General features: G+C 38.0%; 1 protein-coding gene across 1 annotated transcript in view; it reads left to right on the top strand.

The window, feature by feature from the left end:
• The window catches only part of RTTN (rotatin), a 77,057-nt gene extending 76,117 nt beyond the window's left edge, over positions 1–940 (top strand). Inside the window, 1 exon segment of the mRNA XM_032681706.1 lies at positions 484–940. Coding sequence (XP_032537597.1) covers positions 484–566 — 83 coding nt within the window. The 3' untranslated portion in view covers positions 567–940.
• Positions 941–16,610: the final 15,670 nt, after the last annotated feature.

Below are 16,610 nucleotides of genomic sequence, written 5' to 3'. Positions count from 1 at the left end.
TGCTTTAGAACATAAAGTCCTAGACTGAACTATTGATTTTTAATTCAATAAACGTTAATGTATCAAAATATGGTGTATAAAAGATTTTATGCTGTAATTGTTATAGCTTACAGTCATGTGATATGTCATCAATATTGTCATCAATATTTTCCTACCTTAAGGTTCTCAACTAGCCTATGCTATAAAAAGTTTGATCACTTAATAGTGGTAATTGAGCTAAAATGGTAAATTGTTCTTCTGAGTGCAATGGTGGAATTTTTCAATACAGCTGTTGTTATTTTACGTTTCCTGTTTTGTCCTATCTGAAGAGAAAACCAAAACAGACCTTGCAACATGAAGTACTAGTGTTTGATTTGCTACTCATAATGCAGAAGTTAAGGTCATAAAGTAAATTCTAGCAAGGGATTTGGTACGATCTTTGGAAAAGTAATTTTGTATTAAGTATCAACTAGAAATTCAAATCTTGTTTTTTCTTCCTTTTAGCTTCTCCACAGCCAGAAGAAAATGAACTACATGCCTACTACGTAAAATGCTTAGAGAATATAGTGCAGCTTCTTGATTGTTAGTGACATCAGTTGACTTCTCATGTTGTACTTGAACAGCTTGTTCAATGGGAGCCTGAAGTTCAAGGAAAGCACTTCTGATTCACAGTTCTGTGGCAGCAGCATATGTGCTATGGAAGAAATTTATGAAGCCTTTGAGGAAGGAGTTCATTGCTTTGAACCAAAGAAATTGCACTATATGTGGTTCAAACTATTTATTCTGTAATCCCAATGGGAAATTATCCTACTATGTAAAGTATGTACACAAAAGAAGGAATGTATAGGGGAAAGGATGTGAAAAATCAATAATTTTCTTAAATTATGCATTGAAATTGTTACTGTATAGTATTAGAGTTTCTGGTTTGGATTGTTCTTAATAAAGTGGTTTTTGAGATCAACATTTGCTGTTGGTGAATTGTAATTTTTAACATTGCAGGTATGCACGGTGTATGCTCAGATTCAAGAACTGAAAATGCTGGCCGTTGTGTTGTGTTATTTTAGGTTCAAAACAGCAAGGTATGTGTTTTAGTTTTGAAGGAGATTTCAAATCAAACTGCTGCATTTTTTTAGATGCTAACAACTGAAAAAGAGCTCTTGCTGATATTTCAGGTGACAATTATGTTAATATAGCAGTTTATTTAGGACATGAAGTGTGTGCATCCATTTTAGTTACATTACAATTCTGTAGAAAATATTTGAGAAAAAAAAATCTATTGGTTTCTAATTTATAAGCACTTCAAATCTTTCACTTGAGGCAAAAACCTCTCTATTATCCAGGCCTGTGTTGTCTTTTAAGCGCTACTATGTAACTATGGTCCTAAGTTTTTCAGTATTCTATACTGAAAGAGTTTGAGGGGAAAAAACATTGATCTCTGAGCACCACAGTTTTTCTGACCATGCTTCTGGAGTATATAGCAGGTGTTTTTATTTCTTTCAACACGTAAATATTTTATTTAAGTCAGGGTCAGAGAGAAGTGAGTTAATTCAAAGCAAAACCTGAGTAACACCTCTGAAAGTTATAGCAGGGCCATGTCTATCTGTAGTTAGTCTCTTCTTCCTGACTGGGTGATTTTCCACTGACAGAGGGGATTTTTGTTTGTTTGTTTGTTTTGCAATGCTTGTAAATTATTATGTGATGTTTATGGCTGGATTAAGTCATTACTAGAAATGTAATTATCGGCTGATCTCCCACCCCTCCAAGCAAAAAGCAGGGATGGACCACCAGAACCCGATTCTTTTCCACTTGCTGTGTTGTGTGATGATTGTATTTTGTAAAGTGGTTGTTAAATGCTCATCCCATAGTATTGCAGAACAGTCAGCTTCAGGGCAGGACAACTCTTGAGAGCAGGCAGCTCTACAAGTCAGCATTTGCTGTCTGTGCTTGAATGGGGAGGTCTCTTCCCCTCATACTGGTGGCTCTTCAGAGACTTATATTTCAGCATACTTGATTGCCACAGTCCAAGGGGAAGGGGTGTGGGACCACGACACTGCACAAAGGATCCGACTCGAAGGTTGGAGGTCCAATGGCCGTTTATTGAAAGTGTGCGGGGGTTTATATAAGCTGGTGTGGAAAGGGCCAGAAAATGGGGTGGAGCATGAGACAGACAACCAAGGGAATGAATAGGAGTAGGGACTCAGGAGAAGAGGGAGGAACTAGGGAGGAACTGGGAGAGGAGAGGTCCAATGGTAGCTCTTCCACACTGCAGCCAATCAGAGGGTGAAGCGGGGAAAACAGGGAACAGACAACTCATGGCATGCCTGGGCAGTACAACTGTAGAGGTAACGTACAATACACATATTTGAAACTGCATAAGAACTGTAAAATCCATATAATAAAGTCCTTTTTCAATTGTTGTATATCTTTTTCCATGCCTGGAACTGTTCCCACTCTGGTTCCTGCTCCTCCACACTTGATTCCAATGATCTTTCTCATAAATTAGTTTCTAAGTCAAAATGCAGATAGTTTGCCATTTTTTTCTGTTTCAGAGACACAAAAAGTGAGAGCACTCAATGCCAAATGATTTCTAATGGAAGTAACCACTCCCACGAGGATGGCGAGAGCTCATTCAAAGCGTAGAAATACGCATGGATTTCATGGGGTGACATAGGACTGCAGAGTTACATGATTTCATTAAATGCAAGTACAATATAATAAGACCACAGAAGATCTGGATGCTTGTTTTCTATTACACATTTCTATTTTACTAAGCTGTACAAGTTCTTGAAGAAACTATTCATGTTGAAAAATCTGAATAAATTACTACTACATTTGTTGTTGCAATAAGCCTTAGTGCAAGTGCTGTGTTTGTCTCAAAATAAGCATAGCTCTATCTGCTATTTTCTCATTATTTTGCAACATTTTACAGTTATAGAAAGCAACTGTAGCAATGGCAGAAGTAAATACTTCTGTTTGCTATTCTGGAAAATCAAAACAATTTTTAACATCTAAGAGCTAAAATCTCTATAATCACGTTGTGAATGCTTTAAACTTTTTCAATATTAAGGAAAGGGCTTTATGTATTTATTTAAATGACAGCTCTGCCTTCATCACCTTTTCCCTTGAAAACTAGGGACATACAGTGGCTGCATCCTGTCTTCCTGCATGTTAACAAAGTGAATTATAAAATGTATATGACCCTATAATTTCTGTTCACCGGCACTTAGACTACCATAAATAGCCTCACAATAACCTTTAGTCTTAATAGCTTTCATGAAAGAAAATGAAAATATTTAGACCACATTCACAGTTAAATAGAATTTTGAAGATCCGGCTATCTTGAAGGATGTGATATTCATCATGTTTATTTAATATGTTATATTTAAACTCTAAAATAGCTTCAAATTCTAAGAGCTGTAAAATAATTTCTAACCCTACAGAAGAAAGTGCAATTAAAATGAAGATGGATTTCCTGAATAGACTACAGAGTTTTAAGAGGTAATATTCAACTTTCATCTAGTTTCTCTAATAAAAGGCATGGCTGTGCAAGCTATGAGTCTCTTGAAAATCCTTATCCAGGAGAGCACAATTGCCATTTGCACTAAGTGCAGATGTATCATGCTCTTACTTGGTTGCTTTATCTTTTATGATAAGCTCGTAATCAAGAAAGAAGTTATTAAATTCAAAAGAGGTAAGTGCATAAAATCCACTAAAAATGAGACTTTCACATTTTTTTTAAGAGGGATGTGTCATCTAGTGCATGTTCAAATCTTTCAAAGAAATAATTTTCACTTGAGTGGTAAAAAATTGTAGATTAAACTTAAATCATTTAGTTTTGATTGTGTGTGTTCATGCAAATAGAGACATTAAGTCATGACTTGCTGATGAAGTTTTCAAACCTTTGAGTAATAGATTTTTCAAGCCTACTTGAAAATCCTCAGAAAAAATCATTTCATTTATGAGAAAGGAACGATTTGCTCTTCCAGCACTTTGGACGTATGGATTCTCCTCACTCAGCAACTACACAGCCCCAGACAGAGTTTTCCATTGGTTCCCCTCCATATCAAACTTGCGAATTACAGCAATTATGGACTTGTGGCAGCAGTACTGGCCAGACTGGGGTGGGGAATTTTCTATACTGAGACTATGGTCCAGCTTTTTGTAAGGATTTCCCTTCACAGTAAAATAGAAGCTACTGTGACAGCTTCTCAAATTTGCTTATAATTCAGAGAAATATTTTACTATCTTTCAGGGGGGAAAAAAAATGTTTAGCAGACACAGAGAGATTGCTGTGCACTGAGGAATTTAGGGACACTCTACACTTCATTTGAGGTTTCTTTTGGTTGCAAAAAAAAAACCAACAAAGGTAATTCCTTCAACTCTTTATCCCAGATGGCTCCTAAAGTAATCATTTACAGCTACGCTGCTGTGATAGCAGTCATACTGCCTTTTATTTAGGGTAGAGAGGGAGTTGTGATAAATATAATTTCACAACACTGCGGTCCTCGTAGGCTCATCTCTTGGCCGCACTGTGGAAGTTGTGCATTCTGCATTTATCACCTCATCATCATCATCATTTGGTGGTTACCTGACCTCATTCAGCAATTCTGTGTGGGCTCTGGGTATTCCCAAGACCTGGTTACTCTCCCTGTTGTGTAACCGGGAAGGATTTGGCCCCTTGGGTGAGGGTCAGTCTGTGCCCTCTGGCCTCAGTCCTAGCTATTCTTGGGCACATCTTAGTTTTATAACTAGTGTTTTAAGTGCTGAACATCAGCAGTAGGGGTTTTACTACTCAATTTTGTATTCAGCTGCATGTTGCCCTCCACCCTTTCAACCCTATGTCAGCTACCGCAACTTTTCCAAGATAAAAAAAAATACATGGAAAAGCTGGTCTCGTTTTCACTGAAGAGGATATTCTCAGAGCCCCTGGTTTCCTGCATCCAAAATGGAGACTGTCTGTGTTAGATTTACAGCAAACGTATGTACTCAGGTTCACAAATGTACTCATTCCTCAGGAACACATGGACCTATTTTGAATGATCCATCCGGATGTTATGTCATCATTCCGGCTTCTTTTCTGCTTGCCAAGAGGACTATAAATTTGTACATTTTTAGATCCCAGTTCTTAGTGTTTACTATATGCATGCAAGTCTTTACTGAGCAGAAATGGAATTTTAGTAGAAATCAGTATGGCATATGACACTGTTGTGTTCAAAGAACAAATAAAAGTAACTCTAAAAGTGAATAGACTCATAAGAAATTTGGGGAAAAAATTTTTTTTCATATGTGTGTGGAATAAATTTCTCATCAGCCAGGTAGGATTGACTGAGTAGCAGCAGGTTCTTATGGCCGATAAAGAGCAGTTCCGAACCTACAAGCAGTACTTACCCATACATACTTTCTGTAAGAGCTTTTGCAGGTAAAACCTGTATCTGTTCTCCTTCTTTTTACACAGGAAAAGTGCTTCTCAAACCAACAGGAAGCATAGGGTATTATGACACAAGAAGCCCTACTAGCACACTGAAGGTTTGAAGCACTTGAAGCCACCAGGACACACTGACAATTCCCAGTGCTCAGGTAATATGTGATTTAGTTCGCTAGAATAAGTAATATATATGACTTGCAATTTTTCACTGGTGTTTCACATCTTTCTTTTAAAAAAGCCACTTTTACTAATGCTTCCTAATTGAGATTATCTTCAGAATACTGACCTGGAGTTGAAATATATATGAGATCAATAGCAGCAGCAAGTACCTTTTAAAATCAAAGCTTCTCCTTCACCGAAATACCCATCACTAACCCTAAGTGGCAGTGCAGATCTTCACAGAGACAGAGCAGAACAGGAGATGGGGGGGATGTCCTCACAGCCTGTGGCCTGGTGTCTTACACATACTGGGAGTTATAGGATCACCTGTGTCTGTGTTTTAAACTTTATAGCCAATTTAGATGGTGTCTGCTAACTGAGTTTAACAACAAGATAATAGGTCTTCAGTTTAATTTCCTGTGTAATGCTGCGTCACAGGCTCCCTCTGACTTCAGAGATCACTTGGTGCCTGAACAAAAAAACTCTGACAGAACAAACAAACAAACAAACAAAACAAAAGCCCTCTTTTGAGAGAATACAGCTGTCAACATCTAGGTGAGTTGAGAAAGATACACTCTCAACTCGGCGTGGTAGTACTTATCACATAAATCCAAATTCAGTGTGTTGTAGACAAGCTCAAAGTGACTACACTTCTAAGGCGAATTTCACCAAATTGGGATAAGGAAAATTGTCTTTCTTTTTAGTTTTCATTCTAGAACTCTCTCTAACTGAGGATTTGCAGAGGAATGTTCTCCCCTTGCTGTGGCAGCTGAAGAGTGACTCACTCCTTCTCAGCCAGAGCTTTTCTTGCCCATTAGAATATTTTTCCAGAAAGGTGTCTTCCAGAATTGAATAACAGTACCTGAATAAGAACTTTGAGTTGCTTCCAATTAAAGCTAATTTATCGGAACTTCAGAGCCTTCCTGAACCTAGAATTTAGTGAATGAGTGTTGGACTAGATGATCTCCACAGGTCCTTTCCAACCCTAGCAATTCTGTGACTCTGTGAATCCTGTAGATCTACTGACAAGCTTTTTGCCTTCATAATTAGATGCTCTGCAGTTTGAAAGTTTTTCATAAATGGCAAATAATCATGAGCTTTCAAGGGTTAACATAACTTGCTCCTGCAGGTAGAAGCAGTGTCACTGGAATTCACATTTTTCTGAAACTTTCAGTGTGATTTTTAATCTCTTTGTGTAAATTAAGACATCAGCTGCTCATTAATCCACAGCTCAGCAGACTGTTCCTTAGAACCTTTGGTGTAGTTGCTTCATGCCTGCAAGAAGTACAGTTTTCAGCATTAAAAACAAGTTTAAAAAAGGAATATTAAATTCACCTGCATGCTGGTTTCTGACCTAATAAAACTGCTACTCTCGAGTGAAAAATCTTGCGTTGTTCAAAATTACTCTGTGATAATTAAAGGTTTGCAAAGTAACCCTTCAAAAATGTGTATTAATACATGAGAAGGAGTGGAGCCATTCAGCAGGAGGTTGCCAGAAGCTGGCACAGCCAGCAGGGAGGGCTCTGAGTTTTCAGGGCACTGTGCAGCCTGTGGCTGCCTCTGCTGCTCAGGACTCCCTCTCCGTCCCTGTTTGTGCCCTGTGCTGGTGGGGAGGCAAAGTCAGCAATCAAACACTGGAAGAATTACTCGAAAGTGAGTGGTGATGTTTAGCCTGAAACTAATGAAGTTTTCCAAAAACCTTTTCCTACTGTTTTTTGCATTTCACATTTATAGGAGAAAAATTCTCTCTGCTCACTTTGGGTGTTTGTTAACGGTAATTTGCCATGGTATTGTTTTCATTTACTGCATTTATCATACAACAACAGGACAATCTCCTCCCCACTCCAATTGGAATAAATATTTTTATACAGTTTCAGATGGCAACATAACTGGGGCTTTAAATATAGTTTTTAAATCTGACTTTCTTAGTGACAGGAAGTTTGCGTGCTGTAAAAATAAAATGAGAAAAAATTGTAGCACAGCAATGGATTATAAGGATTTGTATTCTTCACTGGGTATTATTTAGTCTCTATGTGGTTAAACATGCAGTTTAATGTCGTGAGATTCATTCAATATGCTTTTAAAAGTATTTTATGATAGAACAATAGGCATGGAAAAAAATTTTTTATGGATGTAACAACAACTGATTTTAAGAAGTAAAAGACCATAAAAATCAATAGAAAAATCTAACTTTAGGTGGTATTGGGCTAGGTCCCAGCAGGGGAAACGTTATTGTATGGACAAATTCACTAGGGAATGTAGCAGGAATTGAGGTCAAAATGTAATCACCCAGAACATAGCTCTTCAGAGTGGATTATTTTATTCTCCCTCTGAATTGAAATATCTCTTAATGGTAATAAATCTCCTTATCCTGTGCTGGGAGTGTATTTGCCATAATGTATCAGAAGAAAGATCCTTAACAGCCTATGCATTCATTCATATGATTCTCTAAAATGTTCTGTGCTTCCTCTCCAACATACTGACATAACTTAATTTTCAGTTAGAGATAAAATGGCCAGCTGGAAAGAATGGTAGGTGGTAAGTGCTAAACCAAGGGTTTGAAATCTAACTAAAATTGAACATTAAAAAAAAAAAAAAAAAAACAGAAGGAGAAAGAGAGAGAAAGAAACAGTAAAACGGGTAAAATAGCCTGATGCTGTAGAAAATAAATTCAAAGGACCATAGCTATGAACACCTGTGAAAACAGCAGCTCTCTCTGCCATCATAGTTTGTTTGAATTTCATTTGTTTAATCTTTATTTTCCTTTTTCTTTTTCTCTTTTTTATTTGTGTTTAGCAATGACCTATTTGCAGGGTTTTCCACTACTACTGTTCTAGAAACTTTTGTTGACCCTTACTCTAAGAATGGCAATTTAACAGTCAGTCAACAGATTTTGTGCCAACCACTTTAATGTTGCATGTTTACAGTAGGTTAAGGTGGTTTTTTTTTTAATACCAGTGTAACAATACTACATAATGAACATGCTACATAAAGGCGACTATCATGTGTGTATTTACCTTCTTGTGAATGAATGAAATGTTAAGTGATGAATAAACAGAATTTTTGTTGGTACAAATGCACTTGTCCAAGAATGATGGCATTACTTTAACCATGGCAGTGTAAAGGTCCAAGTTGGATGCACAGCAAAGCCCTCGATCTTTTCCATGGAAAATAAAGAGAATACACAATGACCTACTTTACCAGTTCTGAAAACCTCCCCGTTCTGCCATTCTCCTGTGCTCTGATAGTAGTTCTTGGGTTTAGTTAGAATTTTTCTGTTTTCTTCTGATTTCACTGAGACTAGCACAGTTTGTTTTAGAATTACAGGTAATCTGATGGTGATCAGCAAAGTGAAATGATGCACAAGATCACCATCATCTTCTGTCTGGGACAAACCTTGTGATTCTGTTCTCTCTTGCAACCATGTGTAGCATGTTATTGCTACACTCCAAAGGAGTTTATTTCTTCATACAAAAATCCCTTTCCCCACTAGAAGAAGTATAATCTGTGTTTTGGTGAAGTCATTGGAAATGCCTTACTTGGTAGCTAACAATGCTAAGGATAAGATTTGTTTAGTTTAACTTCATTTATTTTCCCAGGATTTTCACTGCATATATCAGTACACCAACCATGACAGCCTCTTTCATATGCAGACGAAGGTCATATAAGTGTCAGAAATTTGTTAGCTGAAGTAATTAACACTGTCAAAATCTTTTCAGAAAAGCAAACTGAGAACTATTTAAGATGCTTTTAATGCTACCCATTCTGTACAAAGAATGACTAATACCAGAATGATGGGAAATTGTATCTTTGCTCTGAGAAGAATTTATTCACCATTTGATGAGTTAATTCGGCACCCCATATTTTGTATATTATTATACACATATTTTTCGAAGCAATAGAATTTCTACTTAAATGAAAGGGGGACATGTGTATTCATCTCAGGCTTAGTAAAAAAATACAGTTGATTCAGTTGTGTAAAAAAAATCCATTGGGATTGAGAAATAATATCCAGGAAATATCATTTACTGTCATTTACAACAGAAACAATAAAAATCAGCACACAAAGCTCTCTATCCCAGGAATCCAGGGGCAAAATACAGCTATAACAATACAGTGTATCTTTCATTTTATGTTTTGAAAAATAATCAAACAAAAATAGTAGTCCTATATAGCAAGGTTTCCCATTGCAAAATAAATATAATTTGCAATGGATACAAACACTAATACAAGGAAGTTGAAGAACGCAATTTTGACCTTGGACCCCTCAATCCAGGATGTTCATTTGAATAACCCAAAACCTGGAGCTGTATGTGTGACAGTCCAGCATGTGCATGAGGAGCCATCTCCCATCAGATCTTTAGGTCTCTGGTTATTTCTGATCAACATAAATTCAGTCAACCAACTCATTAAATTTATCCTAGCAAGGTTGACCTCAGATTATCTGTTTAAATTCCTGTCTGCCTAATGCCTCAGATTATTCTGCCTTTGAACATTCACACATCATACGTCATACATCACACATTCACATATCAGTTCACTACCTTTTTTTTAAAAAAAATCTCTTTCACTTTAACAAAAAAAAATCCACTAAAAATAGAAAGACATAATTGCAAGAAAATCTTCAGCTTTTCATTTTGGGTGGTTCAAAATCACATAGATTGGAAAAGATCTCCAAGATTGAGTCTAATCTTTGACTGATCACCACCTTGTCAACTAGACCATGGCATTAAGTGCCACATCCAGTCACTTCTTGAACCCTTCCAGAGATGGTGACTCCACCACGTGCCTGGGTGGTTGTTCCAATGCTTAACAACCTTTTCTGTGAAGAAATTCCTCCTAATGTCCAAACTGAACCTCCCCTGGTGCAAACTTCAGCACATTTCCTCTTGTCCCATTGTTAGTTGCCTGGGAGAAGAGACCTAGCCATGATCTCCTTTCATGTAGTTGTAGAGACCATTAAGATCTCCCCTGAACCTCCTTTTCTCCAGGCTAAACAACCCCAGCACTCTCAGCCTTGCTGTATTTAAAACTGGCAGAGGTTTTGCACATGATTTCAACTAAGGGGAGTTAAAACCAACCAATAAGGGGTGTTGAATCCAACCACAAAAAATCAAAGCATAATATTTTTAATTGATGGCAGCATCAATATGTTAGGATAGCTATGTTAGGATGGTTGATAAGCCTTTTTGAGCAGATATTCTACTTTTCAAGCATTTTATGATTCCTACTGGTCACACACACATAGTTTAAAAAAAAAAATCTGTCAGAGATCAGTGCCTCCTGTTATGAACACATTAATGAAAAAAAAGATCTATGCAGTCACAATAATTCAGTTTAAAAGTTAAATCTGCCTAAAATAATTTGTGATGATTTTTTAATGGGTGCTCTTAAGCTCTATAGATTTAATTAAACTTTCAGCTTCTTAGAAGTCAGTGAATACGGTTACAGGCTAAATTTTGGAAAATAAAGAAAAATCTCTGATATTCCTTCCCAAACTGAAGATACTAATTGAGAATATGACTCACCACTGCTTTATGTCATTATAAATATCATGGGTTTCTTTGGAACTACATTAGCATAAAACAGATGTAATATGTTGCAGTGTAGCAGGCAGAAGTTTATGGCACAATTATGCTATTTCTACTAAAAAAAATGATTGCAGCAGATACTTCTTGAACACTTTGGTTCCATAAATTCACACTTGACTGTACTACCTTTCTTGTGAAAGCTCTACTGTTTTGTTGGGTTTTACCTAAGCAAATGAACTTCAGCAAAGCAACAAGATACTTAAGAAATATCTGTGCTGAATTTTAGTAGGAAAGAGATTTTTACTTGAGGAATTGCTATATATCAATATATTTGGGGTTGGAAAGGTAAAAAACCCCTCAAACTAACTCCAAAGCAGTTCAACTTAATTCATAACAATAGAAAAGAATTTAACATATTTCTTTGGATTTTGTTGATGATTCTTTCATTTCATTGCATATGTAAAGTTTTGGTAGGATGTAGTTGTTTTTTACATACTTTCTGTGTCTTTTTTAAACCCCTCTCCAAGGTCTAGAGTGAGAAGCATTTAATTCATTATTACTTCAAAAGTTTGCTAGCAAATGTTTTTTTTGTTTTCAGTTTTGAATATCTCTAAACAGGGCACTTTTTGGAGAAGATGTTACTTGTTTGTTCTGAAGAATGCTTCATTTAAGGGGCAGTTTGACTGGTTGGTTTTGTACCTCTTCCAACATTTAATACCAGTCAGGGATCAAAAAGTGGAGAAGAAAGAAGTGATCATGCATTTTTGCCAAGGCATTGGTCTGGAAATCTGGATGCAACACTTTCTTTGTAAAGGACCACTAAGCCAGCACGTGAGACATACTACTGCTTTCCCTGAAGCCATCGTACCATGGTGCAATCTAGGTGTGTTTGGCTGTATTTCCTCAAAGAAGAAGTAATGACCCTGAACAAGCCAAATAGTACAAGAGTCAGATCTCAAATCTGATGAGTATGGCAGGCCTAATAACAGAGTTGGAAAACATTTTTCCCCTGAACCCTGCATCCTTGAGGGAGCCAGTTTCTCCCCTAGTTCTGCTGTGAAGCCTCTCCACTGCACCTGGGTGAGCAGCCCCCACAGACACCACCAAACCTGTAAGGCTGAGCCCATGGACCTCATCTGCTTTTGGATCTCATCTCATCTGTTCCCAATTCCTTGGGCCGGTGCCTGTGTGGTGAGAACATGGCTGCCTCCTCCACATCCATGTTGACACATGGTTCTACCCAGCTTGTCTCAGCTGTGGGGCAGGGCAGAGCCCCACCTCTGATGAGACACCCAGCCCAGTATCACCAGCAACTTCCATTTCTGTGCCAAATAGCACCTCCATACCCACTTTTTTTAAACAGAAAAAATCAACTCATTAAACTAGACATAGCCAGAGTAAAACAAAGCAAGCAGTTATCTAATTTTCTGCTTTTCTATATCATCACTACTAACTCGAGGATATTTGGGTTTGGTATTTGGTGTTTGGGGTGGTTTCCTTTGATTTTGATTTTCTCTGGGGTTTTTTTTGTGTTTGGGGGAGAGGGAGATTTCAGATAACATTGTTTGCTTGAGTTATTCTTGTAGGAGACATTTCATTACCAGAAAATTATTAACTGTCACTTTGCTGTTTACCAAGCTTTTTCCGAATAAGAGGCCACAAAAAGGTCTTAAGAAAAAGAAGATACATGAGATAGATAACTTTCTTTGCTAGAAAGGTGTCTTGTTTTGGGTCCTGGATGCATCAACAAAAAAAGATTAAAGATGCCATATAGGAAAGATGCATAGTTTGCTGTCTTTAACTTTTTCCCTGGATTTTGAAAGCCATTTAAAAACTCATTCTTTGTCATATAAAAGTTAGATGTGTTTCTGGGAGAGATGTCTGACTTGACAACATCCTATAATTAAAGATAACCTCAACCTTACAGTTCCCTCTGCAGGACATTTTCACATCCAGGTTGTGTTTGAGGGCATTGTTTAGCTCTGTAAGCCTCTGCCAGCAAAAGAAAAAAATCCAGCAACATTCATTTCCTTAAACAGACTTCTAACAGGTTTTTTTTTTAGTAGCATGATGGACATAAAAAATAGAGTGGAACCAGGAAAAGCATAATTCAGGAAAAATAATAAGGTGTATGAGAATGGCTGTGCTCTGAAACAGAAAAGTCCATTTCCTGTCCCAATAATGGATTTGTATGAGGACCTTGAAGCCTTTCTGCTTTCATTTTTCTTCCGTTAAAATGAAACTTTTATGTTTCTGCAAATAACATCACTTTTTGCAAACTAATAAAATCAGAGACTTCAATAGGAGTTAAACTGAAAGAAATAAGCACAGTCAACTACACAGTATTAGTACATTCAATTCTTAGAGACTCAAATATATTTTACTATTTTCCTTTGTGAATTAGTTTTTTTAATATCTTTCAAATGTTTTTTTTCATGTTATTACTGGATGGAAATGCATGTCAACAAATTTTGAATAGAAATCTAGTACTATCTTCCTATTATAAAAGTAGAAGTATTGCATGGTGATAGTCTTTATCATTAAAAAATCAAGTAAATAAAACTACAATCAAAATTAATTAACTGGATATTTTATTGAGATTATTTGCTGAGGTTTTCTCTCTCTTTTCTTTGAAGATCAGCTTGCCTTTTTTCACTGTCTTCAAAATTATCTTCACTTTTTCATCATGTTTTCCGCTTTTATTTTATTTAAATGCAGAGAAGTATTTGGATGGCTGCTTTAAGATTTTACCCTTCACACATAGACACACAAACTTCTCTCAAGTTCAGCAAGTCGTCACAGGTGGACACTCCTGCTATGAACACATCAAAGGAATGTGACTTACACACCGAACCTGAAAATACCACAAAACTTATCTCCTACTAACATTACCTTTCACTTGAAAGTTGGCAGCAGTAGTGCTTCACAGTGTTCAAAAATTGTTCAGCAGTGGTGCATCTTCCGCTGCTCAAATCAGACCTTTATACCATTCGTACATCTCTCCGTTAGCTTAATCTGTCATTAAATGTATCTTTTACGTGTTCAAATGACATCCATCACACATATCATGAAAGCTGAAAAAAGCTGTGAAAATATTCTTCCTTAGTCTCAACATTTAGTGTCATCAGCCTTCATATTACAGTGTCATATCTTAACCCCATCTGGCAGCTCAACCCCAAACAACCACTTGTTCAGTCACCCAACAGTGGGATCAGGGAGAGAACTGGAAGAGTAGAAAAGCTAGAAAAATCATGGATTGAGACAAGAGAGTTTAGTAGGAAAAGAAAAAACTGCGCATGCAAGCAAAGCAAATCAAGGAATTAATTCACCAGTTCCCATGGGCAGGCAGATGTTCAGCAGTCTCCAGGTGTATTGGGTCTAGCTGAGATGGAGTTCACATTCTATAGCAGCCCTCACAGCGTTGTGCTTTGCATTGGTAGCTAGAAAGTTGTTGATAACACCTTTTGTGTAAATTGTCTGCTTTCATTCAGTGTTGTAGTGACATTATTTTGAATTTTATGTTGGGAATTTTTGTTTTGTTTTATTTTTGCTGGTTGGTTTTGTTGATATAAGTTTGTTGGTAAGGTTGTGTGATTAATGTGTATTTTAATGATAATTCTTAAATATGTGATTCACAGAGGTGAGGGGTGGAATGTATTGGGTTTGCATGGCCAGGGTTTTTTTGTTAGCTGAGGGGCTACAGGGCTGGCTTCTGTAAGAAGCTTCTGCCATGTCCGGTAGAGTCAATGCCAGCTGGCTCCAGGACAGACTCACTGCTGGCCAAGGCCAAGCCAATCAGAGAAGGTAGTAACGCCTCTGTGATAACATATTTAAGAAGGAAAAAAATTATTGTGCAGATGCAATTGCAGGGAAGAGCTGAGTGAGAATATGAGACAGGAATAGTTATGCAGACACCAAAGTCAGTGGAGAAGGAGGGGGAGGATGTGCTCCAGGTGCCAGAGCTGGGATTCCCCTGCAGCCCATAGTGAAGACCATGGTGAAGCAGCTGTGCCCCTGCAGCCCATGGAAGACAGCATGCTGGAGCAGGTGGATATCCCAAAGAGAGCTGTGAACCCCTGGTAAACTCATGCTGGAGCAGTGTCCTGTCAGGGACCTGCAGACCTGCGGAGAGACTTATGACTCTGTAGGGGACCCATGCCAGAGCAGGCTGTGCCTGAAGGACTGCACCCTGTGGAAGAGTGACCCACATTACAGAAGTTAGTGGAGAACGGTTGGCTGTGGGATGGACTCATATTGGAGAATTTCTCTGGAGAACTGTCTCCCATGAGAGGGACCCCATACTCGAGTAGGAAAAGGACTCCTCTCTCTGAACAGTGCCAGAAACTACCTGTGATGGACTGACTGTTAACACTCATTCCCCATCTCCCTGTGCTACTGGGGGGAAAAGGTAGAGCTGGGAAGGAGGGAGAGGTGGGAAGAAGATATTTTTAAAATTTGGTTTTACTTCTCGTTATTCTGCTCTGATTTTGTTACTAATAAATTCAATTAACATCCCCAAGTGGAGTCTGTTTTACCCGTGACAGTATTTGACGAGTGATCTTTCCTGGTCATTACCTCAACTCATGAACTTTTGCTATATTTTCTCTTCCCTGTCCAGTTGCAGAGGGGAGTGATAGAGCAGCTTTAGGGGGTGCCTGGCATCCAGCCAGGGTCAACCCACTGCACCAGGAAAGCCAGGCTTTGTCACCTGTAACAGTGACTTAGAAAGATAAACGCTATCACTTTGAACATACCCTGCCTTCTTTCTTTCTGTCTCAGTTGTGTATGCTGAGCCATATGGTATGGAATGTCCCTTGGTCAGCTGGGGTCAGCTGTCCCGGCTGTGCATCCCCAGTCTCCTCTCTGGCAAGGTGGGAGGAGGAACAGAAAGTGCCTTGATGCTGTGTAAGCTCTGCTCAGCAATAAGGAGAATATCCCTGTATTATCAACACTGTTTTCAGCACAAATCCAAAACACAGCCCCATACAAGCTACTGTGAAGAAAATGAAATCTACTTAAAAACAACACATGGAGCTGTAGTTTTTATGATCAACAGTCTTTAGCTTTCTCGCTTTCCCAGTTCTGGTCAGGACAGGGTTAATTTTTGCAGTAGCCAGGAGGAGGCATGGCTAGGACCTGGAGGTTATTCTATACTACCTCACATCATTTTCCAGGGACAGGGGAAGGGAGCCCTTCCAGTTCAGAGTGTGGCAGTGGTCGGGTGTTGTTGGGCTCTGCATGGTATAGTGGTGAGCGTTTGCATGTGAATCACTTGCTTCCCTTCTATACTTTTGTTATTGATATTGTTACTGTTATTGTTCATTTTCTTATCTCATTGCTGTTTCCAGTAAATTGTTCTTATCTCAAACCATGATCTTTAAGTTTTTTCCTCCAATTCTTCTCTCCAGCCCTACACAGAGGAGGCAGATGGGTGAGTGAATGGTTTCAGTGGGAACACTAAATTGGAGGATACCATTACTAAACCATGATACTGACACATTTAGGTATTCAATGTA

This window comes from Chiroxiphia lanceolata, chromosome 1, assembly GCF_009829145.1.
Source record: "Chiroxiphia lanceolata isolate bChiLan1 chromosome 1, bChiLan1.pri, whole genome shotgun sequence".
In the NCBI taxonomy this organism is placed as follows: domain Eukaryota; kingdom Metazoa; phylum Chordata; class Aves; order Passeriformes; family Pipridae; genus Chiroxiphia; species Chiroxiphia lanceolata.
Note: the sequence above shows the minus strand (reverse complement) of the source record. Positions and strands in the feature narration are given on the sequence as shown.